General features: G+C 26.7%; 13 protein-coding genes across 13 annotated transcripts; 7 read left to right on the top strand and 6 right to left on the bottom strand. All coding sequences in view use genetic code 12, as the record gives it.

Moving 5' to 3' along the window:
• Positions 1–1,585: 1,585 nt before the first annotated feature.
• SFC1 (Sfc1p) lies at positions 1,586–2,551 on the top strand (the record flags this gene model as incomplete). The annotated part of the gene is made up of 1 exon (XM_051766678.1): positions 1,586–2,551. The coding sequence occupies one exon, from the start codon at positions 1,586–1,588 to the stop codon at positions 2,549–2,551; it is 966 nt and encodes a 321-aa protein (XP_051621947.1).
• A 578-nt stretch (positions 2,552–3,129) lies between these two features.
• On the bottom strand, positions 3,130–4,884 carry KGF54_000734 (uncharacterized protein; the record flags this gene model as incomplete). The annotated part of the gene is made up of 1 exon (XM_051766679.1): positions 3,130–4,884. One exon carries the CDS (start codon positions 4,882–4,884, stop codon positions 3,130–3,132), a length of 1,755 nt encoding a protein of 584 aa, XP_051621948.1.
• Positions 4,885–5,545: 661 nt separating this feature from the next.
• On the top strand, positions 5,546–6,661 carry KGF54_000735 (uncharacterized protein; the record flags this gene model as incomplete). Its single annotated transcript, XM_051766680.1, has 1 exon — positions 5,546–6,661. The coding sequence occupies one exon, from the start codon at positions 5,546–5,548 to the stop codon at positions 6,659–6,661; it is 1,116 nt and encodes a 371-aa protein (XP_051621949.1).
• A 749-nt stretch (positions 6,662–7,410) lies between these two features.
• On the bottom strand, positions 7,411–8,408 carry YUH2 (Yuh2p; the record flags this gene model as incomplete). The annotated part of the gene is made up of 2 exons (XM_051766681.1): positions 7,411–8,313; positions 8,370–8,408. The coding sequence occupies 2 exons, from the start codon at positions 8,406–8,408 to the stop codon at positions 7,411–7,413; spliced, it is 942 nt and encodes a 313-aa protein (XP_051621950.1).
• Positions 8,409–9,015: 607 nt separating this feature from the next.
• KGF54_000737 (metallodipeptidase) lies at positions 9,016–10,473 on the bottom strand (the record flags this gene model as incomplete). Its single annotated transcript, XM_051766682.1, has 1 exon — positions 9,016–10,473. One exon carries the CDS (start codon positions 10,471–10,473, stop codon positions 9,016–9,018), a length of 1,458 nt encoding a protein of 485 aa, XP_051621951.1.
• A 541-nt stretch (positions 10,474–11,014) lies between these two features.
• Positions 11,015–12,946, top strand: KGF54_000738 (uncharacterized protein; the record flags this gene model as incomplete). Its single annotated transcript, XM_051766683.1, has 1 exon — positions 11,015–12,946. The coding sequence occupies one exon, from the start codon at positions 11,015–11,017 to the stop codon at positions 12,944–12,946; it is 1,932 nt and encodes a 643-aa protein (XP_051621952.1).
• A 574-nt stretch (positions 12,947–13,520) lies between these two features.
• On the top strand, positions 13,521–14,423 carry KGF54_000739 (nucleotidase; the record flags this gene model as incomplete). The annotated part of the gene is made up of 1 exon (XM_051766684.1): positions 13,521–14,423. The coding sequence occupies one exon, from the start codon at positions 13,521–13,523 to the stop codon at positions 14,421–14,423; it is 903 nt and encodes a 300-aa protein (XP_051621953.1).
• A 233-nt stretch (positions 14,424–14,656) lies between these two features.
• On the top strand, positions 14,657–15,550 carry KGF54_000740 (putative serine hydrolase; the record flags this gene model as incomplete). The annotated part of the gene is made up of 1 exon (XM_051766686.1): positions 14,657–15,550. The coding sequence occupies one exon, from the start codon at positions 14,657–14,659 to the stop codon at positions 15,548–15,550; it is 894 nt and encodes a 297-aa protein (XP_051621954.1).
• Positions 15,551–15,624: 74 nt separating this feature from the next.
• KGF54_000741 (protein disulfide isomerase) lies at positions 15,625–17,547 on the bottom strand (the record flags this gene model as incomplete). The annotated part of the gene is made up of 2 exons (XM_051766687.1): positions 15,625–16,487; positions 16,914–17,547. 2 exons carry the CDS (start codon positions 17,545–17,547, stop codon positions 15,625–15,627), a joined length of 1,497 nt encoding a protein of 498 aa, XP_051621955.1.
• A 1,009-nt stretch (positions 17,548–18,556) lies between these two features.
• SAH1 (adenosylhomocysteinase) lies at positions 18,557–19,909 on the top strand (the record flags this gene model as incomplete). The annotated part of the gene is made up of 1 exon (XM_051766688.1): positions 18,557–19,909. One exon carries the CDS (start codon positions 18,557–18,559, stop codon positions 19,907–19,909), a length of 1,353 nt encoding a protein of 450 aa, XP_051621956.1.
• Positions 19,910–20,506: 597 nt separating this feature from the next.
• On the bottom strand, positions 20,507–21,706 carry KGF54_000743 (T2 family ribonuclease; the record flags this gene model as incomplete). Its single annotated transcript, XM_051766689.1, has 1 exon — positions 20,507–21,706. One exon carries the CDS (start codon positions 21,704–21,706, stop codon positions 20,507–20,509), a length of 1,200 nt encoding a protein of 399 aa, XP_051621957.1.
• Positions 21,707–23,489: 1,783 nt separating this feature from the next.
• On the top strand, positions 23,490–24,083 carry KGF54_000744 (uncharacterized protein; the record flags this gene model as incomplete). The annotated part of the gene is made up of 2 exons (XM_051766690.1): positions 23,490–23,518; positions 23,759–24,083. 2 exons carry the CDS (start codon positions 23,490–23,492, stop codon positions 24,081–24,083), a joined length of 354 nt encoding a protein of 117 aa, XP_051621958.1.
• A 406-nt stretch (positions 24,084–24,489) lies between these two features.
• GLN3 (nitrogen-responsive transcriptional regulator) lies at positions 24,490–27,099 on the bottom strand (the record flags this gene model as incomplete). Its single annotated transcript, XM_051766691.1, has 1 exon — positions 24,490–27,099. One exon carries the CDS (start codon positions 27,097–27,099, stop codon positions 24,490–24,492), a length of 2,610 nt encoding a protein of 869 aa, XP_051621959.1.
• Between the last annotated feature and the right edge of the window lie 11 nt (positions 27,100–27,110).

Consider the following 27,110-nt stretch of genomic DNA (forward strand, 5'->3'; position numbering starts at 1 on the left):
TTCAAAATTCTCAGCGTTGACAAGATATTATGGTGGAATTATATTTATTAGTAGACTTGGAAATAAACTTACGAAATTATATTTCAATTATACCATTGAGGTATCTCGTCATTTTAAAGAGTTATTTTATACTCATCATAAGTGCTTTAAAACAATGTGAAAAGTTCATAAATATTTTGAAAATTTAATTCATCGTTCTATGAGTAAAATTGAGAGATAAAAAAGATAAAATTCTTTGATATAAGTATACATGAACTTAATAAAAAGTTGAAAAGTACTGAAGTTCGGATTCTTCATTTCTTATCTTAAAATTTTATAGATTTTATATTTGAAATATTTTTCTTTTTTTTTGCAACCAAAATTTTTATATAGTCATTTTAAAAATTGAGAAAATATTTAATATAAATTGAAGGAAGCTTAGCCCGGAGCTCAATTGATATTTCAAAAACCCTTTCAATAAACATTCAATGAGTTGGAATTATAAAATAATAATTTATTATAATTCTTAAGTTGATGAAACGTCAACTAAATAGAAAATATTGTTGGTTTGGTTCTAAGGTTGAAAACATTGGTCATAGGTTAAAAATTTAAATGATATAATTCAGAGCCCCTAAATCGCTTAAGCTACATATGATGGTGTTTCCTATTGTTGTAAACATTTAAATTTTAAATTATGTCATAAATATTATTGAAAAACTGTCAAACTCTTACAATAGAAATTAATGTTTAAATTGTAAATAATAATATTAAATATAATCCCGAGGAATGAAAAAATAATTTATTTTTTTTTCGATTGTTTTTTTTTTTCAGCTTAAAATTTAAAATTTATTCTCTCGAGGATAAAGTCAATAATTTCGGATTTTTATTTCCGCATCGTTTTTTTATCGTATAATTAAAGAGGACTCATTTAATTGTTAGTCATGTTCTATGCTTATTTAAGGCGCTAAAAATGAATTTTTCCTTTTATTAATTATGTTAGTTATGAATTAATTATACTAATTAAATTAGTAGACCAATTAAATCATTCAAGATTCTCGAATAAAATATCCTTCATATTTATTATTTATATCAAGTGACATTTTAATTTCAAATTCGAATGATTTAATTCAGTAGATTGTTTAATTTAAATGATCGACCCGGAGCAATGGAATATAATTAATAATATTAGTTGATTTTGAAATAAACTACCGTATATATTTGGTAGCTCTAGTACTACCCCAGACTATTTTCAATAAACTTTGTGTAAATAAATTAATTGTTTTTCCTTATGAAAAATTAAAATATTTAGTTAAGCTTTAATAAGTTTGTTGAAATATTATTTATTATTATTCTTTTAAATAAAAAATTTTATCAAATCTTTTTTATATAACTTTTTCTTTCTTTCTTTATTTAACTTTTTGTAGATTTAATCAATTATATATATATTCAAAGGGTTCAATTAATTGAGTATTATAACTATATCATTCATTAATAACATTACATTTATTCCTCCTCCCTTTTTTATTTATTCAATTCAAAAACTTTATACTTTTCCAAATTTTCAATTCATCAATCAAATTCATAGAATTCAAAAATATAATATACAATGGCAGCTTCAGCAGTTAAAACAGATCCTAAAGCTAAACAAAAAAGAGGTGTAACAGATTTTGTTGCTGGTGGTGTTGCAGGTTTATTTGAAGCATTATGTTGTCATCCATTAGATACTATAAAGGTTCGAATGCAATTATATAGAAAAAGTGGTCAAAAACCTCCTGGATTTATAAAAACTGGTATTAATATTGTACAAAAAGAAGGGTTTTTATCATTATATAAAGGTTTAGGAGCTGTTGTTATTGGTATAGTACCTAAAATGGCTATAAGATTTTCATCATATGAATTTTATAGATCATTTTTCATTGATAAAGATGGTAAAATTACAACTGGTCAAACATTTTTAGCAGGTGTTGGAGCAGGTATTACTGAATCTGTTTTAGTTGTTAATCCAATGGAAGTTGTTAAAATTAGATTACAAGCTCAACATCATTCAATGAAAGATCCATTAGATATTCCAAAATATAGAAATGCTCCTCATGCTGCATATTTAATTTGTAAAGAAGAAGGTTTTAAAACTTTATATCGTGGTGTTTCATTAACTTGTGCAAGACAAGCAACAAATCAAGGTGTTAATTTTACTGTTTATTCAAAATTAAAAGAATATTTACAAAAAAGAGAAAAAACTGAAATTTTACCAGCTTGGCAAACTTCTGGAATTGGTTTAATTTCAGGTGCTTTAGGTCCATTATCAAATGCTCCATTAGATACTATAAAAACAAGATTACAAAAATCAAGTTATGCAAGTAATGAAAGTGGGTTAGTTAGAATTATTAAAATTGGTAAACAATTAATTAAAGAAGAAGGTATTGGTGCTTTATATAAAGGTATAACACCAAGAATTATGAGAGTTGCTCCTGGTCAAGCTGTTACTTTTACTGTTTATGAATATGTTAAAGATTTATTAACTAATGATTCAGTAACTTTAACAACTAAAAAAGATGCAAAAAAATTAAATTAAATAAACTGAAAAAAAAAAAAAACTAGTGTGATTTTTAGAAAAAAGAATTAATAAAAATTGAATCATACTGTGTGGAAATTAATTTTAGCATAATATAGCATCAACAAAAATTTATAATATGTGTAACATTCCTTTTTTTTTTTATTGTATAAAAGTTTATAAAAATTTTAATTGAAAAAACGGTTAATTAAGTATTGTGAATTTGTAGATTTTTTTCCAATTGGTAATCTGATTTAAAAATATTGCTTGATTTGATTTGAAATTTTTCAGATCAGAAATTTTTCAAATGATCCATTCTACCGAATTTTAAAGATCTACAAATTTAACTACGAGAACACCGTTAATCGGATCCTGAACAGAAAAAGTTAAAACACAAACTAAATTATTTTATTAAATAATATTATATAAATTATTTGATTAAGCATATAAAAAATTTATTAGAAATAAATGAAAACAACAAATCAAGCTAGAACTCAGAATCTAGCTTCAAAAACAAAGACATCAATCACTTGATAATCCTAATTGTAAAAAAATCAATTAACGCCTAACTTTAAATTTTTCCCTCACTCTATTTTTCTTTAAAAAGCTTCACCTTTTGCTCTATGAATAGAAAAAATATGAGATTGAACAGCATCACCTCTTGCAAAAGTTTTACCACAATATTTACAACTAAAAGGTTTTTCACCAGTATGAATTCTAATATGAGTAGTTAATCTATATCTTTGATTAAATGAAGCACCACAATGTTCACAAACATAAGGTCTTTCACCAGTATGAATTCTATAATGTCTTGTTAAATCTGAAATTTTAGCAAATGATTTATCACATTCTGGATGAGTACAATGATGGATTTTTGCATGTGGTCCACTTGATCCAGATTCTTTTTTTGGTCTTTTTGGTTTTGATGATACATTTGGATTATTTCCTGCTGCTGCTGCCATAACTGCTGCATGAGCAGTATCTGGATTTTGAAATTGATTATTTGGATCAATATTTTCTTCATGAAAATTTTTATGTTCTGCATCAATATGATTCATTAATTTTTCATATGATATAAATGCTTTACCACATTTGAAAGCATTACAATGAAATACTCTAACATCTTTTAAATCAACATATGGTTTTGTTTGAGTATTAGTTGTTGATGATTGAGTAGTAGTTGAAATTGTTGGAGGAGCATTTGTTGGTGTTCCATCAGCAAAAACATTAACATTATCTTCAACTATATTAGAACCAAATTGTTGTTGCAGTTGTTGCTGTTGTTGTTGAGCCAATTGTTGTTGTAAATCATGTTGTTGAGCTTGTTGTTGAGCTTGTTGAGCTTGAACTTGAGCTTGAACTTGAGCTTGTTGTTGTTGAACTAATTGATGATGTTGTTGCTGTTCTAATTGTAATTGAGGATCTTCACTTGATAAAAGTTGTTGTTGATGTTGTTGTTCTTGTTGTTGAGTTGTTGTAGTTGTTGTTGGTAAATCATCATCTAATACTAAATCATGATGAACATGAGTTTCATGAATTGCTAAATTTGCTTTTTGACTAAATTTTTTACCGCAAGTACTACATTCATATTTTTTAGGTTGTGAATGAGTTCTTCTATGATTTCTTTTATCAATAACATTTCTAAATTCTTTACCACAATATTCACAAATACTTGAATCTGGATTATCAATATCTTTAAAAATTGTTCTTGTTTGTTTTGGAACTTGAGAATTTGAAAAATTAACACCTGTTGCAATTTCAACTGCTGTTGCTACATTATCAGTACCAGGGATTTGATGGAATGTATGATGTTGATTTGGTGGATGTTGATGATATTGATTTACTTGTTGTTGTTGTTGTTGTTGTTGTACTTGTTGATGTTGATGTTGTTGCTGATGTTGTAATAGTTGTTGATGTTGATGTTGTTGTTGCTGTTGTTGTTGTTTATATTTTTTATTTTGATTATAAATATCTTGATTTAATTTAGATTTTCTTGATCTTTTACCATTAGTTGTATCTGATGAATATTCTTCAGCATCAAAAAATTCAGCATTTTCATCATCATCGTCATCATCATCATCTACTTCATCTGCAGGATTAGGAGCAAAATCTCCATCATTACCTGAATCATCACCATCATCAACTTCAAAATCTAATTCTCTAACGTTGGTATTGGTAGCATCTGGTTCTTTTTTGAAAGTTTCAGATTGATGATTGGTAGTTGCCGTTGTTTCATTTGAATGTTGTACACTATTTAATGTATCATCTATTTGTTGATTTACTGAATCTTCATCTCTACCTCCATTACCTCTTAATGATGCTCTTAATTCTTTTCTTCTTGATGATAAAGTCATATTATTTGAAATATCTATTTGATTGTAAGGAACTCAGTTGTAGAAAAAAAATTGAGGATTTTTTTTTAATTAATTTGTTTTGGTTTTATTAATTATTATTATTACTTATAATATTATAATATATTATTAACTATGTAAAATGTAAACAACACAAAATAAAAGTATACGGATGTAATAGAAAAAAAGCTGACGTTTTCAAGTGTTTTCAAGTGTCAAATCAGTCCCTAATCCAGCTAATATTAATGAACATTTCATGACAATGATAGATGATTGAAATGTCTTCATCACGACTATAAATCTTTTACGGGAAAAGGGCTTGCTTATTTCAGGTGGCGATGCTACCAAAAGTACACTACCAAAATCAGAGTACCTTTGAAAATTAAAATATTTTGATCATTAAGTATTGTAGTACGGATTACAAAGGCTTTGGAAAACGGGAGAAAATTTGCATGTATGGCACCTTTAAAAAGGGATTTACACAATACACCTTTGATATCTGGCTATTGCATAATTCCGAACAATTTTATTTTTCTAGCATTATCTTTTTTCACCAGAAACATAGACTTTGCTATTATAAACAATTTAATCTTTATTTATTCACATCGACCACTCACCGAATTACAAATAGTCTTGATCAATTGACACATATCATCTGTACATAATGTTTAATAGACTTATAAGATCAACAAACAATCTAAAGTATCTCAATTCATCAACCAGTCTAAGATATTCAGTTTCAAAAACCAACCAAAAGTATTTTAGATCACATCTTCACACGGCTTCAAAACTAAGTCTACCTAGGTATTCTAATTCAAATTCTGGCTCAAATAGAACAAGGATAACTAAAGAAATTACACCAGAAGAAGTAGCGAAATTCAAAGAGGCACAAGAAAGAGCAAAACAAGCTGGTTCATTTGATGACATAAATACAAATTCATATCAACAACAACAACAGAATCCTTACTATTCATCACCAACTTCACAATCTTACATACCGAAAAATACAAATGGAATTATTACGCCACAAGATCCAATTTATGATATTTTAGCAGAACCGACGTTGGTGATTGAGAGGTCGTTTGAGTATATGAACTTATTCATAGGTTTTGAACAAGCCAATCAATATACTATAATGAATAGTGCTGGAAATATCATTGGTTTTATTAGGGAGAAAGATATTGGGTTCAGTAAAGTGCTATCACGTCAATTTTTTAGAATTCATAGACCATTTGAATTAGAAGTGTTTAATGTACATGGTGAGCTTGCTTTAATTTTAAAAAGACCATTCACTATAATCAACAGTCACGTGAAAGCTTTATTACCAGGTTATGATGAAAATAATGAATTAATGGTTGAAACCGTTGGAGAATCTCAAAGTTTAAAAGGTTGGCATTTATTTAGAAGATGTTATAATCTTTATAAACTTGAAGATGAAGAAACAAATGATTATTCTCAATTTGGAGAAATTAATGCACCTTTTTTAAGTTTTGATTTCCCAATAAAAAATGAAGATAACCTGTTAATTTCACTGATTCAAAGAAATTGGGTAGGTTTTGGTAGGGAAATGTTATCAGATACTGGGATTTACGTTTTGAAATTTGATAAGCAAAGTTTTGGTAATGATTATATTGATGGCAAAATTAGTAATCAAGGTGTTACAATTGATCAAAGGGCTATTATGCTTGCCTGTACGATTTCAATTGATTTTGATTATTTCTCAAGGCATAGTAGTGGTCATGGATTGTTCTCATTTGGAGGTAGTTATGACGATGTATAGAATTTATATTTTAATTAGATCACTCGTAGTTTTGTTAGAAATTTTATATTTTCAAATTTTTTGGCTGCGAAAAAATTGTTCCATTTTGTGTAACGTTTTGAATCATTTAAAATTGTTCCTTTTAATCATGGCTAGAGTGTACGTATTAAAAAGAATTTGCTTCTAATACGATCACAAAGTCTCATTGATTTGAAATCAATTCACTTATAAATGAGCTCAATTAATAAGAAATTGAAACTACAGAATACAAACATTTGTACAAATACACAATACAAAAGAGATACCATGTATTAACTAAATAAGCTCAACACTCCCAATTAGATTCAATTTATGATTTTTCTTTTCTGTTTTTCGAAGATCTTGACTTCAAATACTTATAGTGCACTGAGCAAATAAGCAATTTCAATCTTTCCATTGAGTTGTCAGACGTACTGTTAGGTTCTAGTGATTTCTGTACAGTGATGATATATAATTGATTGAAATTTAGTGACAGCTTTAGTAGTAGTGAATAATAATGAACTCTTGAATTATGAGTTATAATTTGAAAAGCATTACTTGATGATGAACTTAATTAAGCACAACGAGGTGTCTTATTAGATAAAAAAGTATACCGATGTATTTAAAACTACACTACTAAATACTCAAACTTTAAGCAAATTTTTCATTAATAGGTCGCTGGTCGATATCAATCAATAAATTACTTCAAATCGATTAATTGTATTAAGCACGAACATATACACGAACCTAAATTACTGGTTTCTAATAGACTGAGCAATCATTTCTTGAGTTTTATTTCTACCATCTTGCAAAAGTTTTTCCCATTCATCATCAGTTTTCTCTTTACTTATATTTTTAATTAAGTTTACAATTAATCCAGTATAATCATGTTTTCTTAACTCATTTTCTTTATGCCAACCTTCTCTTTTCAATAATTGATTTTGAATTTCAATTTCGTCATTATTTGATTGAGCTTGTTTTAATTTATTATTAGTAATAGCAAGTAATGAAAATCTTAATTCATTTGCGTCGTATTTTGATATTCTTTCTTGGATTATATTTGGGATTTTATTAATGAATTCATCTTGTGTTTGACATTCTCCATGTTTGATTGGGAATTGTTTTAATCCATCTAATTCGTAAATTTGATTGTTTTTATATATGTACCCAACAAAATGAAATAATCCATCATTTTTATCATCGTATGTCTTGGGTTTTGGCTTATCTTCTTGATGAATTAAACTAGGAGTCAGAAATGAATTATGTACTGATCTGATTATTTCACTATTTGATATAGTTTCACCAATCATTTCTGCATCAAATCCAGTAGTGAACATTTTAAAGTTATTTAATTCATCACCTAATTGTAAATCTTCAACGTTGAACAATATATTTAATACTGCTTGAGTTGCACATGCATTTTGAATAGTTTGATTTGCAAAAAAAATATTTTGATCTATGTAATTTGAATCGTATGAACCATTTATTGGTTTATTTAGTTTGACATATTCTCTATCAAGAGCTCCATATTTGAATAAAAATATTATCCCGTAAATTGGTTTTAATTGTTTTAAAGTATCTGAATCAATTGAATATAAGTCATTTATTTCAACATTTGTAACACCTAATTTTTCAACAAGTTCTGTAAAAACACCCTAGATAAGTTAGTATAATGAATCATTAGAACTTATGCTTTTTTAAAATCACATACAGCATCAGAATCTATAGTGTTCCAGCCACTTTCTGACATAATAAGTAGAGAAGGAATATATATGTTGTAGTTGCAGAAGTAATGAGTAGCTTGTAGATTTTAATCTTAATTAAAACATCACGTGATAGTGTCTCGTAATTGATTTTTCAAAAAATATTTCAAGTTTAAGACAACACGGTTTTATATTTGAAGTTAGTATTAACTTCAGACTATCATTGCAGTATATCAATTAGCTTCACATTTTACGCATCACAACTACTTTTGTTACAACCATATCATTAAATAATACAATATAATGTCAACGAATAAAAACTCAGGTCAACCATCATACATAGACTATTTAAACCAATATAAAACATCACCACCAGTAGAAAATTCACAGATTACAACAACAACAACTATATTCACAATCTTTTTGATTTTGTTAGCTTTTGGATCATTATCAATGGCTTTATTAGGAGATATAAGAAAGAAAAAGTTTATTACTTTTTTGCTTAATTCCATTGTTGCTTCTTTAAGTGTTGGATTTAGTGCTATTTACGTTATGAATTATGTTGGAGTATATATATAAAATGAATAAATATAGATTAATGGGTTAAAGATCACAAGTTTTATAAATTATGTAGTATTAACGAGCTAAATACTTCTAATTTTCAGATTTTCCATAATAATGTAAAAATCCACCTAAAGTTTTACAACCATTAATATAATTACTAATATCTAATTTTTCATTAATTGAATGAGCACCATCATCACCTCTACCCATTGGCAATAACAAAACATCAACACCTAATTCTTTTTCAAAAGTTAAAGTTATTGGGATAGAACCACCTTCTCTTGTAAAATCTGGAACAATACCCCAAACATCTTCAGTTGCTTTTGCAGCAGCTTGGAAACTTTCATTGAAAGGATCAGAAACCCAATAATTCCCATCATGAATTAATTCAACTTTAAAATCATTTGGTGAGTTTAATTGTTTAAATAATTTATTTATGTGATCGAAAACCAAAGAATCTAATTTTTTAGATTCAATATTTGGTACTGTTCTTATTGAAAATTTACCAACTACTTTTGAAGGTATAACTGTTTTAGCACCAGCACCTGAAAAAGCACCTTCAATTCCATGTAAAGATAACGATGGGTATCTCCATCTATGTTTCAAAATATCTTTTTTATTTTGATGTAATGCAGTATCTGATCCTGAAGCAGCATTTAATTCTTCAACTGAAAAATCAATATTATCATATAATTTATCTTCTTTTTCAGTTAATGGAGCAACCATTTCATCAATACCTGGAATAAGTATTTTACCTTGAGAATCAACTAATTGTGACATAACTTTAATTAAATCAGTCATTGGTTCAGATATAATACCTCCAAATATACCACTATGTAAATCAGCACCTGGTCCCTTAACAATTATTTGATAATAATTACAACCTCTTAATCCATAAGTTAATACTGGTTTTGTTGTACCTAACCAATAATTATCTGAAATAGTACATTGATCAACATCTTTAAAATAATTTTTTGCTTCTTTTGCAACTAATTCATCTAAACCAAGAGAACCACTTTCTTCCATACCTTCAAAACAAACAATTAAATTAACTGGTAATTCCCAACCTAATTTATTATGAGCTTCAATAACATTCAACCAACCTAAAACAGGACCTTTATCATCAGTTGAACCTCTACCATATAATATTCCATTTTTTTCATCAACAGTTAATTTAAAAGGATCATAACTCCATCCATCTTCTTTTAATGCAGGTTGAACATCATAATGACCATAAATCAATACATTTTTCTTTTTTGGATCTGATCCAAATTTACCTAAAACAATTGGTGGTAATTTTAAATTTTTATCAGTTACAGGTGGTGGTTGAATTCCTAATTCTTTTAATTGAATATCATGGAAACCCAAGTTAGTTAATTCATCAACTAAAAAATGAGCCATTTCAACAACTTTTGGTCTTAATGATTCATCTGATGATACTGATGGAATTGCAATTGCTTTGGATAATCTTTCAATAAATTTTGGTTTTAATTCATCAATTGTTTTAAAAAATGGTTCTAATTCTAATTTTTCATATTTTTCAGACATCTTGAGTGTTGGAAATAAGTTGATCTAACAATGGGTATGAGTTAATAATTTGATTAGATCAATTGAAGCTATGTATTGTAACAAATATAAGTTGATAATGAACTACTTTTAAAAAGAAGGATTATTCATAAATCTAGAGTGTTACATAGAAAATTGACTTCTCTCTTTTTGACATAATTTTTTATTACTAATGCCATATAAATATTTGGCTAGAAGACAAAATTGCCGTATAAACTTAAATTTAAAGATGACTTATACTAAGACAGTCTAAGGATCGAAATCATTTCTAGTGTAATATATCTGTCTCAAAATAGGTACAAACTTTTTCAACTCTTTACTTATAATTTGTTCACTTAAACTGATATACATAATACAATTAATGAATAGTAATTCTACACCCATGAAAAAACGCGCGCTTTCTTACGCGTCTCATTTTAAATTTCAATTTTTATTTAGTATTAAACAATATTATGATTAAATAGATAATCATATAGATATCAGCCATTCATAAACTTCATAATCACATGACAATACTTATTCAATGGATTTTGATGATATAGAATCAACAAGTTCAGATGACGATGATATTTTTGGATTCAATAAACCCAGAACAAAAGTATATGAAAGAGACAAATCATCAAGTAGTCAATCAAAATTAAGTACTACAGGTATAAAATCATTAAAATTTTCAGATCTACTAGTTAAAAAAAGTAGAAGTCCAAGTCCAATAAAGAATGAATCAAGTGCACCGAAAAACGAATACAGTTCCTCAAGAAAGCCAAATCTTACCAAGAAATATGTCGATTTGCCTACTAAGGGAAACACTAAAGTGAATCATGAAGATTTCTTTAATATTGATGTACCCACAATTTTCAAGATAGATGGATCAAAACTAAATAGAGTTAATAAAGAACATAAAGAGATAAAGAAAATTTTTGAAAATCAGACTAAAGCTGAACAAAATATAAAACTAAAACATGAGTGGCTAAAAGTTCAATTATTACGTGAATTAAATGAAGACGAAACAATTAAAGAATACTTGGAAATGAATAATGGTTCAGCAATTAAAAAGTTTGATATAATACGAGATAACTCATATTTGGAAAAACTTATTGAAAAAGATAAATTGAATATTGATGGATATGGAATAAATCGACATTTTTATTGTTTAAAGAATGTTGAAGTTAATGAAACTACTCAACTGGAATTTAATTCAGCTCTACCAAATATAAATAGATCATTAAAATATCTAATTTCAAATAACCCAGATTTAGCTACTAATTACTTAACAAATTCAAATAATTTGAAATCATTCATATTCAAAAGTTTGTTTCTGACAAATATCAATTATCTAGAGTCGATACTAGACTTAATCAAGGGAAGAAACAAATTCACAATTAGTAATGATGAATTTGATCAATTAATTGAAATATTTGGATTTGACTTTAACCTTCTATTGTATAGTGCATCAAAAAACTCAAAATGTAATAATCTACCTATAAAAATAGATCAAATAAATCAGAATTTGAAACTACAACTACTAAGAATTACAATACTATTTCAACTAATCATGAATAATGAGAAGGATAATATAAACTTTTTCAAATTATTCAAAATTTCAATCTACTTATTGATTGATTACAATTTGAATAAATATGAGCTAATTGAATTAAGTAAATTTGTCGTGAATGTTTTTTCTCAATTGATTGAAGGCTTGGAAGAGAATAAGATCATTAAGCTGTTATATGATATAATAACAAATTTAAGAACTCAATTTCCACCAAAGACTAATACTGAAAGGGTCAAAAAAGTAGATTATGAATTACAATATAATGTGATTAAGCTATTGAATATCACCTTTTTGATGAACAATACACAAAAGTTGCAAGATATATCAGCAAAAATCCATGGAATCATAATTGAACTCAATTTAAAATTTTTAATAGGTAATAATTATAACCCAAACTTAACATCAAAACATTCTAGAGAAAATATATTGTATCAAATATCAAATAATTTAATAATTACAGAAAATATTACAATATCATTACAACAAAATGATTTAGAAGTTGCAGATAAGATCTATTGGTTTTACTATAAATGCAAAATCCTACTCTTTTTACTTATAAATATGTTCAATTTAATGTTAACAAAGAAAGAGAATATAAAACTACTAAAATCCATTAAGGTATCAATTGAAAAAATTCAACAAAATTGTTATGAACTTATAAGAAAATTGGGTGGGATTAATATTGATTTGGTCATTGAAAATATGAATAAACATAATGAAGAGTTTGAAAATTTTAAAGATGATGATTCCATAAATGGCAATTCCTTAAAATATCAATATAGTTTTAATAGAGAAGAAATGGTTAATTTTTTAACTGATATTCATCAAGATTTAAGTTTGGCAATTGATAAATTGGATTATGATTTGAAATTAATCAATAATGATTTATTTTATGGTTCATGATGGTTGAACATAATAGAGTTTTGAGATGTTTTTGTTGCAATTAGTATAATGTTGTATAATTTGAAATAAATTCTCAGTTTAAGTGGTTTTTTTGTAGTTAAAATTTGAATTAACTTGGCTTCACAACTACTTCTCTCACATTTGCAATTCTAGTCATTAGATTTTAATGTTTGAACGGACAAATCCACTTCAGCAGTTTGCAAAACATGATCAAACTTCATTAAATATTGTAGTTTAATCGGTTATAAACTTAAAACGTGTTTAGGAAAAAGATCTTAATATTTGCGCTTTTTTATTCAATTGAGAAATAAATATGAAAATAAATCACCACAATTTATTACAACTTTTTGAATCGTTCACATTTTCAAAATATTTTAATCTTCACTTTTTCAAATCTTTTGAGTTCATTTGGCAAATTTAAGTTCTTATATAAAAATCAAAATTACGAGGTCAGTTTGAAATAAAAATTGTGTGATTTTCTGTAAATTATATGATAAAAGCAACAATTAATAGAGGGTTTACATTACAACAACAATTAGGAATACGGCAAATTAACAATAGATACAGTACAAATATGACAATAGAATCACAACATCAACATCAACAACCACTTAATGATAAAGAATCAACTTTTCCATTAAACAATCAACCAGTAACATATATAAATCCGGAATTAACACAATTAGAAAATTCAAAACCAGGTCGTAAAGTTCACTTACCTTTTGGATATGGACCAGTCCCCACCACAGACTCAAATAAAACTGTATTTTTTTTTGACATAGATAATTGCTTATATCAAAAATCTACAAGAATATTTGAAATGATGCAAGTTAAAATTCATGATTACTTCAAAAACAGTCTTAACTTAAATGATGAAGAAGCTTCAAAATTACATTTAAACTATTATAAGACTTATGGATTAGCTATTGAAGGGTTAGTAAGGAATCATAAAGTTGACGCATTGGATTATAATTCAAAAGTTGATGATTCTTTGGATTTGCACTCTGTATTGAGGTATGATAAACCGTTAAGAGATACTTTATTAGAAGTTAAAAAATCGGGTAAATTTGATTATTTCTGGTTAGTTACTAATGCGTACAAGAATCATGCATTGAGAGTGATTAGCTTTTTAGGAATTGGTGATTTATTTAATGGATTAACTTATTGTGATTATTCTAAATTTCCAATTATATGTAAACCAATGAAAGGTTATTTTATAAATGTATTTGATAAAACAAGATTAGATTATCATGATGGATCTGTTTTGGGTAGACAATGGTTTATTGATGATAGTGAATTAAATGTTAAAGCTGCTTTTGATTTGGGTGTTGGTCATGTTATTCATTATGTTGAGGAGGAAGCTGATATTGAGAAATTGAAACAAAAAGATGATTTTAAGAAATATTACGGTGGTGAAGACCGTAAAATATTAATTTTGAGTAAATTTAACAATTTACCTAAACTTTTGGGTATATAAGGGAAGCTAGTTAGTTATAATAGATTAGAGAAATGGAAATAAATATAGAATATTCATAGATAGTTAAAAATAATGTAAATTTTTATACTGGGTCTTGTTATCTCTATATTTTTGCTGCAAAAAAATAAATAAATCAAAAAAGTTTCAAAATAAAAATATCCACAATTTTCAGATCTTACTTGATCTACTTACAATCATCAACTATTCATTGACTATTCATTACTTATTCTCAGATGACAACAAAAAATCAACAGCAGAAACAACTAAAAGGTAAAATACTATTTTTACACGGGTACACTCAAAACTCATCTATATTTTATGCCAAAACATCAGCATTACGTAAAAAAATATTAAAATTAGGTTATAAATGTAAATATTTAAATGGTCCATATGTGTTAACTCCAGCTGATTTACCAACAACTGATTCATTATCTAAATTTGGATCAACTACAAGTGGAGATGTAACTTATAGAGGTTGGTGGATAAAAAATGATCACACTAATAATAAAGTCGATTTGGATAAATCTATTGAATCTTTGAAGGATTATATTAATAAGGGGATAATCATACCAGATGATGAAATAGAGAATGGGGAATTACAAAAAGATGATGAGGAAGATCAGGAACTACCTATTGTTGGAATTATTGGATTTTCTCAAGGTGCTTCATTTGCAGGATTAATTGCTGAAAATTTCCAAAAAATATTTAGTACGTCTTCACAATTAAAATTTGTTATATTATACTCGGGGTTTAAATTAGATACTTCTGCCAAATCAGGTAATGAAAAATACGATTCATTCTACGAAAATCAAAATTCAGAGCTCAGGTATTTGCACATATATGGAGAATTAGATACTGTTGTTGATGAAACTAGAAGTTTATCTTTATATAATATTACAACTACTAAATCGGACTTGTTGAAACATCCTGGTGGTCATTTTGTACCTAATTCCAAGATGTATATTGATCAAGTTGTCAATTGGATTCAAAGTTTGACTAAAGAAGAGGAGAAAGCAGGAGAAACAAATGGTGGTGATAATAGTGATAAGTTAAAGAATGGGAAATCGACGGAAAAAAATGATATTGATTCATTATTAGATATGATGGAAGGATTTGGAAAAGCTTAGCGAGTTGACGTTCTAGTTTATATTTATACTTTTATAGACTTATGATAGATTTATGTACAATAATTTTATGACCACTAAAGTTCATCATGCTCTACTTTATTTTTCTTTTTGTTCTTAGTGGTTGGTGATTTATATTTCAATAATTTCTTACCCTTTTTAGACAAGTTACCTTCAACTGGTTCAATTCCACTTACTTTGATAATCCATTCTTCTATTTTATTTCTATCATTCAATTTTTCTGATTCGTTGTAAATTTGAATTTCACTTTTGTCGGTATTTAAATAGACTAAGGATGATTTTTCACTTATTGGAATTACTAATTCTCCAATTTTTGCAGGTTGTGAATTTAATTTATTTATTATTGCAAAATTTATTTGTGAAATAAAATCAATAGCTAATGATTTAAAAAGTGGACTTATTGAATTTGAATTTGTGATTAACAAAATCTTATGTTTTGAGTCTTCTTTATTTTTAAACCAATTGATTAAATCAGTTTCATAATTATGTAATTTCTTAACGTAATTTTTCAATCTTGAATTCAAAAAATTAGTAATTGATTTTATAGATCTTTCACCAGTATAAACTTCACTTGCATGTCTCTTTTTTGTGGTTGGTGGTTTTGATGGATCATATTTTGGAGGTCTAAAAACCATTATTGTTGGGAACCCACTAATTTGATACAGTGAACATAATTGTTTATTATATGATTTATCACAATTGACACTAGCTATATTGTAATTAATTTTTGATGTTGATGAACCTAATACTTTACCTAATTTTGTCCATACTGGTTTTAATTGTTGACAATATCCACACCAAGGAGCATAAAATTTTACAATTGATGTATGATTTGTTCCATGAATTATTGTATCAAAGTTTTTTGAAGTTAATTCAAAAATATTTGGATCTGTTGCGTATTCATCTTGTTGTGCTCTTGCTAGTACTGATAGAATTATTGAAAATAGTATTAGTAGTTGACCATGAAACATATTTATGAGGTAATAGTAATCGGATTTTAATTTTTGATTTGGTTGTAAAAGTAAAATTTGAAAATTACGTGGTATTATGCGTGAAAAAATTGGTCTAAATTATTTTGAAACATCGGAATTGCAAATGTTTAACCAGTCAGAGATAATAATTTACAAACGATGAAGTATACTAAATGTTTATATGCCAATTTGTTGGTAAGTATATAGTATGATAATTCGGGAGCAACAAAATCGAAAATTTGCAAAAATCACTTTACGTACCCAATTTATAACAATTTTGATACAGAAATAATTCAGTTTTTATCTGTATTATATCACGATGTATATTTTGAATACAGTTAAGCTGAATCAAAACGGTCGACCACCTTTCTTACCTATTTTTCCACTTTTGATACCACTATTATTGGATTTCACAGATCTTGATTTAATAGCATCTCGATCTGGGTCATCCGAATCTGAGTCTTGATTGGAATTTGAGTTATTAATCTTAGTTGATGGTGTTGGTGACATAGACGATCTTGAATTTCTATTATTAAATGGTGGTGTTGAATTTTTTGTTAATTTTTGAAGATTAAGATGTGGTTGTTGTTGTAAATTTTGTGATTTATTTCTTGTTTCATTTCTCATTTTATTTAATAATGCCTTCATTGCTATACTTCCGCCACCGCCATTACGAGATGTTGTTGATCCATTTTGATTTTGTTGTTGGTTGTTATTGGAATTTCTGTTGTTACTTGTTTCTTTTAAATTATTTATATCTTTCGAGTTTAGGAAATCTTCAATTGTTTGTAAATTATCTGAGGAACTTGAATTTAGACTTTTACCATTTGGTATAACTTTTAATTTTAAAAATTCATCTTGTGTTGTATCATTAGTTGAATTTTGATGTTCTTGTGTTTTAGGTTTCAACCAATTTAGTGCAAGATTATTATTTTGAGCTATACTAAATTGAAATTTTGCTTGTAATTCTTGCTTCTTTTTGATTTCTTCACGTCTATTTGGAGCCATATGATAAACTTCACTAATTAAACATTACTGTTTTTTTTTATAAAATTATACAAAGTGTATATATATTTCAATAAATTTAAATTATGATGATGTTTCTCATCTCTATACCAAATTTGATTTTTATATATAATTTTATTAAAACACTTAATAAGGCTACACAGAAAACAATTTTCAAAAAAATACAAAAGATTGATCACATACTTGTGACCACTAATACATATATATGTCCATCAAGATTGTAATGTATTGCTTAATGATTAGACTAAGTAGAAAAAAAAAGGTCAAAATTTCAAACAAACTCCCAGACAGGGAATTGAACCCTGGTCTACCATGCGACAAACGGTAATTCTAGCCACTAAACTATCTGGGATATTTTTTGTTAAAAATTTTTAGGAGCCTTTATAAATGTATACTTAGTGCCTGCATTGAGCCAAGCTTTAGTATCTTATAGACTGATCAACTTTGTAATTATAAAAAAAAGTGTATCAAAACCCCGGTCAATAGAATCAAACTTAACTGGAGGTAACTTTTAAATTATCAGATAGATCGAAATTGAATAAATCGAAAACAGCGTCTTGAAAACTACGAACATTGAACATAGAAAACAACCTTGTGGGCTGAGAGAGCATGTGAATTAGAATTTAAAACAAACTTCTAATCTAAAATTAGGTCGAGTTCGTGTTCATCCCATCGTTTAATTCGAATAAAAAAACACGTAATAATATTACGTACACGTTCTACTTAATATAATATTTTTTTTTTATGTATGTATACTTAATAAATTATTTATTATTATTGTTTTATTACCAACAAAAAATTTTTCAATTTTTTCAATCAAGGGAAAATAATAATTAATTAAGAAATTAAAATTGAAAAGTGTCTTAAATTTTTCACAAAATAATTTTATAACCAACTTTTTTTTTAACTTTTCTTTCTTTAGATTTAGGATCCATATTAGATTTTAATTTTATATCAATTAGATAAACTATAATCAATTTATTCTAAAAAAATGTCATCAGCTCCAGCCACCAACTATAAAGTTGCAGATATTTCATTAGCTGCTTTTGGTAGAAAAGATATTGAATTATCAGAAAATGAAATGCCAGGTTTAATGTATATTAGAAAAAAATATGGTGCATCAAAACCATTAAAAGGTGCAAGAATTGCTGGTTGTTTACATATGACTATTCAAACTGCTGTTTTAATTGAAACTTTAGTTGAATTAGGTGCTGAAGTTACTTGGTCATCATGTAATATTTTTTCAACTCAAGATCATGCTGCTGCTGCTATTGCTGCTGCTGGTGTACCAGTATTTGCATGGAAAGGTGAAACTGAAGAAGAATATCAATGGTGTATTGAACAACAATTATTTGCTTTTAAAGATGATAAAAAATTAAATTTAATTTTAGATGATGGTGGTGATTTAACTTCATTAGTTCATGAAAAATATCCAGAAATGTTGGAAGATTGTTTTGGATTATCTGAAGAAACTACTACTGGTGTTCATCATTTATATAAATCTTTAAGAGATGGTAAATTAAAAGTTCCAGCTATAAATGTTAATGATTCAGTTACAAAATCTAAATTTGATAATTTATACGGTTGTAGAGAATCATTAATTGATGGTATTAAAAGAGCTACTGATGTTATGATTGCTGGTAAAGTTGCTGTTGTTGCAGGTTTTGGTGATGTTGGTAAAGGTTGTGCTATGGCTTTACAAGGTATGGGAGCAAGAGTTATTGTTACTGAAATTGATCCAATAAATGCTTTACAAGCTGCTGTTTCAGGTTATCAAGTTGCTCCAATGGATGAAGTTGCATCAATTGGTCAAATTTTTGTTACTACAACTGGTTGTAGAGATATTATTGTTGGTAAACATTTTGAACAAATGCCAGAAGATGCAATTGTTTGTAATATTGGACATTTTGATATTGAAATTGATGTTGCTTGGTTAAAAGCCAATGCTAAATCAGTTGTTAATATTAAACCACAAGTTGATAGATATTTAATGAATAATGGTCGTCATATTATTTTATTAGCTGATGGTAGATTAGTTAATTTAGGATGTGCTACTGGTCATTCATCATTTGTTATGTCATGTTCTTTTAGTAATCAAGTTTTAGCTCAAATTGCTTTATTCAATGCCAATAATGAAGAATTTAGAAAACAATATCCAGAATTTGCAAAATCAGGTCCATTTGATGTTGGTGTACATTTATTACCAAAAATCTTGGATGAAACTGTTGCAAGATGTCATTTAGATCATTTAAACGCTAGATTAACTAAATTAACTGATGTTCAAGCTGAATATTTAGGTATCCCACAAGAAGGTCCTTTCAAAGCTGAAATTTACAGATATTAGATCACCTAGCAAAAAAAAAATAAAAAGATAATTAATATAATTCAACATAACAATATTAATTATTTTCAACTTTTACAAAATTAAATAAATTTATTTAAAAATTTTCAACACCATTTTTAACGACTTTAATGATGCATCAACTGTTCATTTTTTTTATATATTTTTTTTACTTCAGGATTTATAATAATTTTTTATTCAGTTTTTTTTAAAAATTTTATTTAGTTATTAAATTATATATAGAGTTTATCATTATATTATAAAATATATAATATCCTCAACGGATTTACAAAAATTATAAGAGAAATTGTAGATTTAATTAAGTTAATCGATGAATTCATAGTACGTCGTTAGATCTACTTGTAAAAAATGCAATCTGTGGGGTAGGCTACATTGATTATTGTACATTTGATGAGCTAGATCTGATGAGCTGAGAACCTGGAATTTTAAACATTAGGTCATTTTGAAGAGATGAACGAAGATTTAAAATAATCAAAATCAAACATCTTTTATTAAATTCTATATTTTAAATACTTAACAAATTTTTAAAACTTTTTATATTTTGTACTCTATTTTTTTGCAACCAAACCCTCTAGTGTTTTACTTACTTGAAACATTAATTTTAAAAGAACTACAAGATCCATCACTTAAAACAATATTAGTTTGAGCAGAAGATCCAGACCCAGTACTTGAACCTAAACACCAATCATAATTTCCACCAAATCCAATTTCATTATTTTTAATTTGAAATTGATTTTTTGAAGCATCAATTGATGAATCACATATAAAATTTTGTGATGAATCAATACCACAACCACCCTTTGATGAACTTATAGAAACTCCTCCAAATGAAGAAGAACTAAAATGATAAGTTGCACAAGTCCCTGAAGTATAATATTTTCCATTAGATATTAAACAACCTGATTTACCACTTAATGTAATATAACCAGTTGCTGGAACTCCAGTTGGTGCTGGACCTGAAGTTTGAGTAGTTGTTGGTTGAGGATTTGTGCCTGAATTACCTTTTGGTGGGAATAATATACCAGTAGAAGGACAATTTGAATTTGATAATGGAGCTATTGGGATAAAATTTTGTTGTAATAAAGAACCTTTTATATGATGGAAATACCAAATTTCACTTAATGCATTATTTGAATCACATTTAAAATAAACATTTTGACCAAAATTTGAACTTAAAGCTTGTTGAATTTGAGTTTTACTATATGTTTTTGAAGTTGATGGAGTTATACCTGCTGCAGTTAACCATTTATAAGTTGGTAATGTTTCAAATAATTGATATAATATTTTATAATAATTATAAACATTTTCATTTGTTTGATAAGATGAATAACATTTTGGTAAAATAGTGTTTATACAAGTTCCATGTTTATTCCATTCATGAGCCCATAAACTATGATCATTTCCATTAATATCTTTCCAAACAGTATTTAAATCATTATATAAAGTAGCATCATTAAATTGATCAACTATAATAGATTGTACAGTTGATCCATCATCAGCAATTGTAGTAGTAGTATCACAAAATTGTTCATATGTACCATCACAATTATCTGGCCATAATCCATGTAATGTAAATAAATCCAGTGGACCAGTTGCAGGATTATAATCCCAAAATTGAGTTTGTAATAAAACACCACCTGGTGATTCAAAACAACATGATGCTGCTGATGATGATGAACATGATATTGCTGCGTCTGATCCACAACTACTATCGAATACTGTTGCTGCTGATGTAATTTGTAATAAGTAATAAGCTAATGTAATAAGAATTAATTTCATTTTTTTTGGTTGTGATAAAATGTTTTGGAGATAGTTAGTGATGGGAATTAAGATTTAATTTGGTAAAATGAGCGAAATGATTGTCTATTTATAATAATTTCTATAATGGATGTGTTCGTTAATTATAAGTTGTATTGTCTAATTATATCGATTAGAGCATTGTTCTATTTCATGAATTGTATAAACAATATTCCGATAAAACATAATAAAACACATGGGAAAGATAATACTGATAAGTACTGTATATAACTGATATGAATAGATTTTGTGTACTTTAGTTGCAAAACAAAAAAACAATTGAAACTCATAGTAAAATAACCAAAAATTAAAAGAATCAAAAATAATTAAATTGATTTAGTCTATTATTCATATTTAAACCACATACCAATTAGTTTGTAGATCAAAAGGCATTTTGAATGTTAAATTTGAAGATTGTTCCAGTTCAAAATACGAAAACTTTGAAAAACTTTTTTTTTTAGGGCCATTGGCCATTTAATAAATTGGCAAATTTTTGGAAAAACAAAGAGAAGAATGTAATCACATTGTTTGTAAAAATTCTCGATTATAAACATAAATTTCGAGTTGATACGTCAATATCCTTTATGATTTGAAGTAGTGACAATTTCAGGTACTAAATAATATATCAATTTTGATAGAAAAGAAAATAAGAAAACGTTTTTTCTTCGTAAATATTTTCAAAATTTCAGTGCCGCTCAAGAGATTGAATCTAAACTAAAAGAACTTTTCTACGGCCCAAATCTTTGAACTTATTTTTTTAAGTTTGTTTTATTGTTCTATTTGACTCATGAAAGGTTTTCTTCTATTGAGTCGGACATAATTTCATCGGGCATTTCCCCTATTTCTTTATGTATAATTAAACGTTTTTTTGATTATATTCAAATATTTTAAATCTTGCATAATTTCATATCGAGTTTAACATGAAATAGAAATGGTACTTAAGTATGTCCTTAATTTCGTATATTTGTAAGTATAGGCAGTATATGTCAAACCCACGGGTTGAAAGTGCTACAAAACCTACAACTACGATGTTTTAGTGACGTCAATCAAGCGGAACTTATATCACAATCTACAAAACTAGTTGCGTTTTAAATTAATCACAAAATAATATTCAACGATATTCGTATTTGATTTATAAGACGGTACTTTTAATAAAGATTTAAGATTTTCAGATTGCAAGCATTAAGAATAATCAAAATTTTTATCAAATTGAATTCTCGCTACCAATCACCTGGAACTGGAAATTTTATACAAAAGTTGAAGATTTTATCAACCGTATGTAATATATAAAAGTACTTATAGCTTTACTTAAAGGGGTTGCTCCTTCGTTTATTTTCGATCTGGATTTGGTACCCATTCAATTATAGTTGTACTCTAAGTGGTTAGAGGTACATCTAATACCACTAACTTATCTCAGTGATTTTTGCATCTATATTTACTAGAAAATCTAGACGTGTCCTTTATTAGTTAAGTATCAATTTTGATAGAAATAATTCAACTGTCCTACTCTTTGGACTTAAAAAATTTTTATCAATTGGTTCTGACATAAAATTCGATGTTATTTAATTCGATAAAGATATTTTGACACATCAAGAAAAAATATGGTACTTAAAAAGTAAAGATAAAAAAACTGTGAAAAAAATTAATAAAGATAAAAAAAAAAAATTTAAAAAATAAAAACAAATAAAAAAAAATTAATTTTTGATCTTTAGAAATCAAAAACTAATATCACAAGATAACAAATAAGAACTAAATAAAATCAAACATGATCTGGTTATCAGAAAGGCAGAGTACGTTTACAATTCCACTAATTGCTTTTATTTTATTACTAAAGATCAAGTCCAATTGAACTTTTTTCGTATTCAATTCATAAATTTAGAAAATTGAAATTGATTTTGAAATAATTTTCAACTAATTTCAACATTAATTCAAATTCAAACTTACTAACAACAACTAAAAAGAATTCGGAGTTGGTTTTACAGCAAGTGGGATTTTTTTTTTCCTTTTCGGAATTTTAACATTTTTCGATTCAAGTTTCTTAGCATTAGGTAATTTATTATTCATTATAGGACTTGTTTTAATAATAGGTCCACAACGTACAATATCTTTTTTTTCAAGACCTCAAAAATTAAGAGGAACAATTTGTTTTTCAGTAGGGATATTATTGATATTGGTAAAATGGTCATTTTTAGGATTTTTAATTGAAAGTTTTGGTATATTAGGATTATTTGGAGATTTTTTTGGTACTATTGTACAATTTTTAAGATCAATTCCTTATATTGGTGATTTGTTGAGTCATCCATTTATAGCTCCTACTATTGATAGATTAGCTGGGATTAATAATACTTTACCTGTTTAAAAGGGGAAAGAGATACTTTAGTGATTTTTTAATAGATTTTTTTTTAAGTTGATGGTGTGGTTCTGGTAAGAATTGTAAATGTTTGTATATTAGTTTATTAATAAAAAAGGTATTTATTTAATTATCAGGTATTTTGATTTATTTTTGGTTCTTAAACGCTCGATTAAGTTGGTTCATTCGACTTTGTTTGATCACTTTTTGAATATTGAATTAATTTAGTTTTTGTAATACTTAAATTGAATATCAAGTAGTTTTAGAAGAACGTACTACAAATTTAAATCAATCTACAAATATTTATTTCATTATTCATTATTTTTCTCTAATTACATTACATAAATAAATACAATTTATCTAAACTCTTTCTTAACACTTCGTTAAAAAAAAAAAATCCGAGCTATGATTACTTTTATAATTCAAATTTAAGCCAATCTAAATCTTTATATTCAACATTACCATTACCTTCACCACCACCACCATTAGGTTTAATAAAATCAGTAAATTGAGGTAAAGAATTTTTATCATTAATTTCCATATCTAAAGGTGATGAATTATTTTCTGTATCATTTTCTTCTTCTTGTTGTGGCATTTTATTTTTCATAATTGAAGATAAATCAAATTCTTCACTATCTTCATCATCATAATCTTTAATTAATGAAGTTATAAAAAAATCATCTTTTGTAACGGTTGTTGTTGTTTGTGGTTGATTTTGTGATATTGTAGGGTTCAACATTATTAATTCATCGTCTATTCCTTGATGTTGTGGTAATGGTGGCTTACTTGCTCTATAATCTTGTAATGCTCGTTGTCTCAATTGTTGCTGGTGTTGTTGTTGTTGATTAGCTCTTGGATGTTGTTGTTGATGATTTTGATTTTGGTGATTATTTGAAGTTTGTGAAATTAATGAAGATGATGAAGGTAATAAATCCATAACATTTATTGGAGTTTCTGGAATTGATGTTGGAGTTTCTTCAAATAATGTTTGATTTATATTACAACCATTATAAAAATTTGGTGAATTTAATGAATTTGGAGTATCTATATTATCTAAATTATTAAAATTTGATGATCCTAAATTAATATTATTAAATTGAGGTTGTTGATTGTTAGTGGGGTGATTATTCATTATGGTTGTTGAATTGCTATTGTGTCTTGATAAATTATTTTGATGAGGTGGTTGTTGTTGAGATGGTTGTTGAGGCATATCAAAGTAACTTGATTGTGGATATCTTTGATTTAACAAATTTATATTATTTGAAGTTAATGAATTTGTTGGTGTTGAAATAGAAGCAATACTTTTTCTTGGAATATTAATTAATGAAGTTCTTCTACTTAATGATTGTGAAGAAATTATTGAATTATTACGTTTTATTGAATTTGAAAATTGTTGTGGTTGTGGAAATTGTTGTTGTTGTTGATATAAATTTGTAGTTGATGGTATTCTATTTTTCATATTGAATGAATTATTTTGTTCAATTGAATTTGGAATACTCACTTCTGATTTTTTTCTTTTAAAAGGTTGATTATCATTGACAGTATAAGAATATGAAGAATTTGATGAAGTCATTGATCCACAAGGTGAAAATGAAGTTTGATTTTGATTTTGATTTTGATTTTGATTTTGATTTTGATTATTCATTGGAATAGGTATACTTTTACTATTGATTGAGTTATTTTGTAAATTTGTATTACTTGCTGGTTTAGGTAAAATTAATACATTTTTCAATCTTTGATTATTAACGTTATTATTTAAAGAATTTAAATTATTTGGTAATGAAGAAACTCCAGGTGATGGAGCAATAGCAATAGGTTGTTTTTTAAATGCATTATAATTGTCAAGTTTAGAATTTATAAATTGTCCGTTATTTCCTAAATTAATATGATTATTATTTAATGATCTTGAATTTAATGATGATGAAGTTGGTAATGAAGATTTTCTTGAATTTCTCTTTTTTATAACATCAGTTTTTAAAGATAATGGACGAGTTGTACCATGTAGTTTAAAAAACAATCCACATGCATTACATAATGTATTACCATCTGAATCCTTTCTCCATAATGGGGTTTTATGAGTTTTACAATTATAACATTCAGTTTCTGTTGTTGTCGTTGTTGTTGTTGATGATGTTGAAGTAGTGGAACTAGGTTGTGATTCTTCCGGTTTTAACTCCTTTAATTTATGTAATGATGATGTTAAGTTTGATTTTGGTTTCAATGTTTCAGTTTCTGAAATACTTGAAGTTGCTGTAGATGCAGATGTATTTGAATTTTGTCTAGAATTATGTCTTGATGAAGGACTGGTTTCTGAGTTTGGTGTTATTGCTTTGAATGTGGTGGGAGTTTCTATTGATGACTTGTTTTGATTAATAGTATTATTACTGTCATTATTATTGCTGTTATCGTTTTTAATTTGATTTTTTGGACTAAATTGATAAGGTTTTATAGTTGAATTTTGTAAATCATCAATAGATAATGGAGATAATAAGTCTAATACATTATTGTTATTATCAATAAATTCTTGTTTTACTTGTTTTATTTGTGGTTGTTGTTGTTGATGATGATGTTGAGATGATTGACTTGATTGATCAATATTAACTGATGATGATAATAAGGAGGAAGTATTAAAAGATTTTTGATTTGAAGTATGATTTAATTGGGTTTTACTATTAATTTTTCTTAATTGTCTATTTTCAACTCTTGGTTGTAAATTTAATAATTTTTTTGCTGAATAAAAAATATCAACTAATGAAGGACCTGAATCAAATTGATTTAAATGATGATTCTTTTGTTGTGATTGTGGTTGGTATTGTCGACTATTAGTACCATCAGAAGTTATATTTGAATTAGTAGTTATAGATGTGGTTGTATTAGTTGTTGATTTAGTTGAAGATGATTTTGATGGTATAATTTTAGAAGTTATTGAGTTTGTTGGAGTTAATGAATTATTTTGGTTATTATTGACATCATTATTAATATTATATTCATTTATAGTAGTAGTACTTAATGATGAAGTTGTCATTATGTGATTTC

Source organism: Candida jiufengensis (assembly GCF_024610255.1).
Source record: "Candida jiufengensis strain CBS 10846 chromosome Unknown scaffold7, whole genome shotgun sequence".
In the NCBI taxonomy this organism is placed as follows: domain Eukaryota; kingdom Fungi; phylum Ascomycota; class Pichiomycetes; order Serinales; family Debaryomycetaceae; genus Lodderomyces; species Lodderomyces jiufengensis.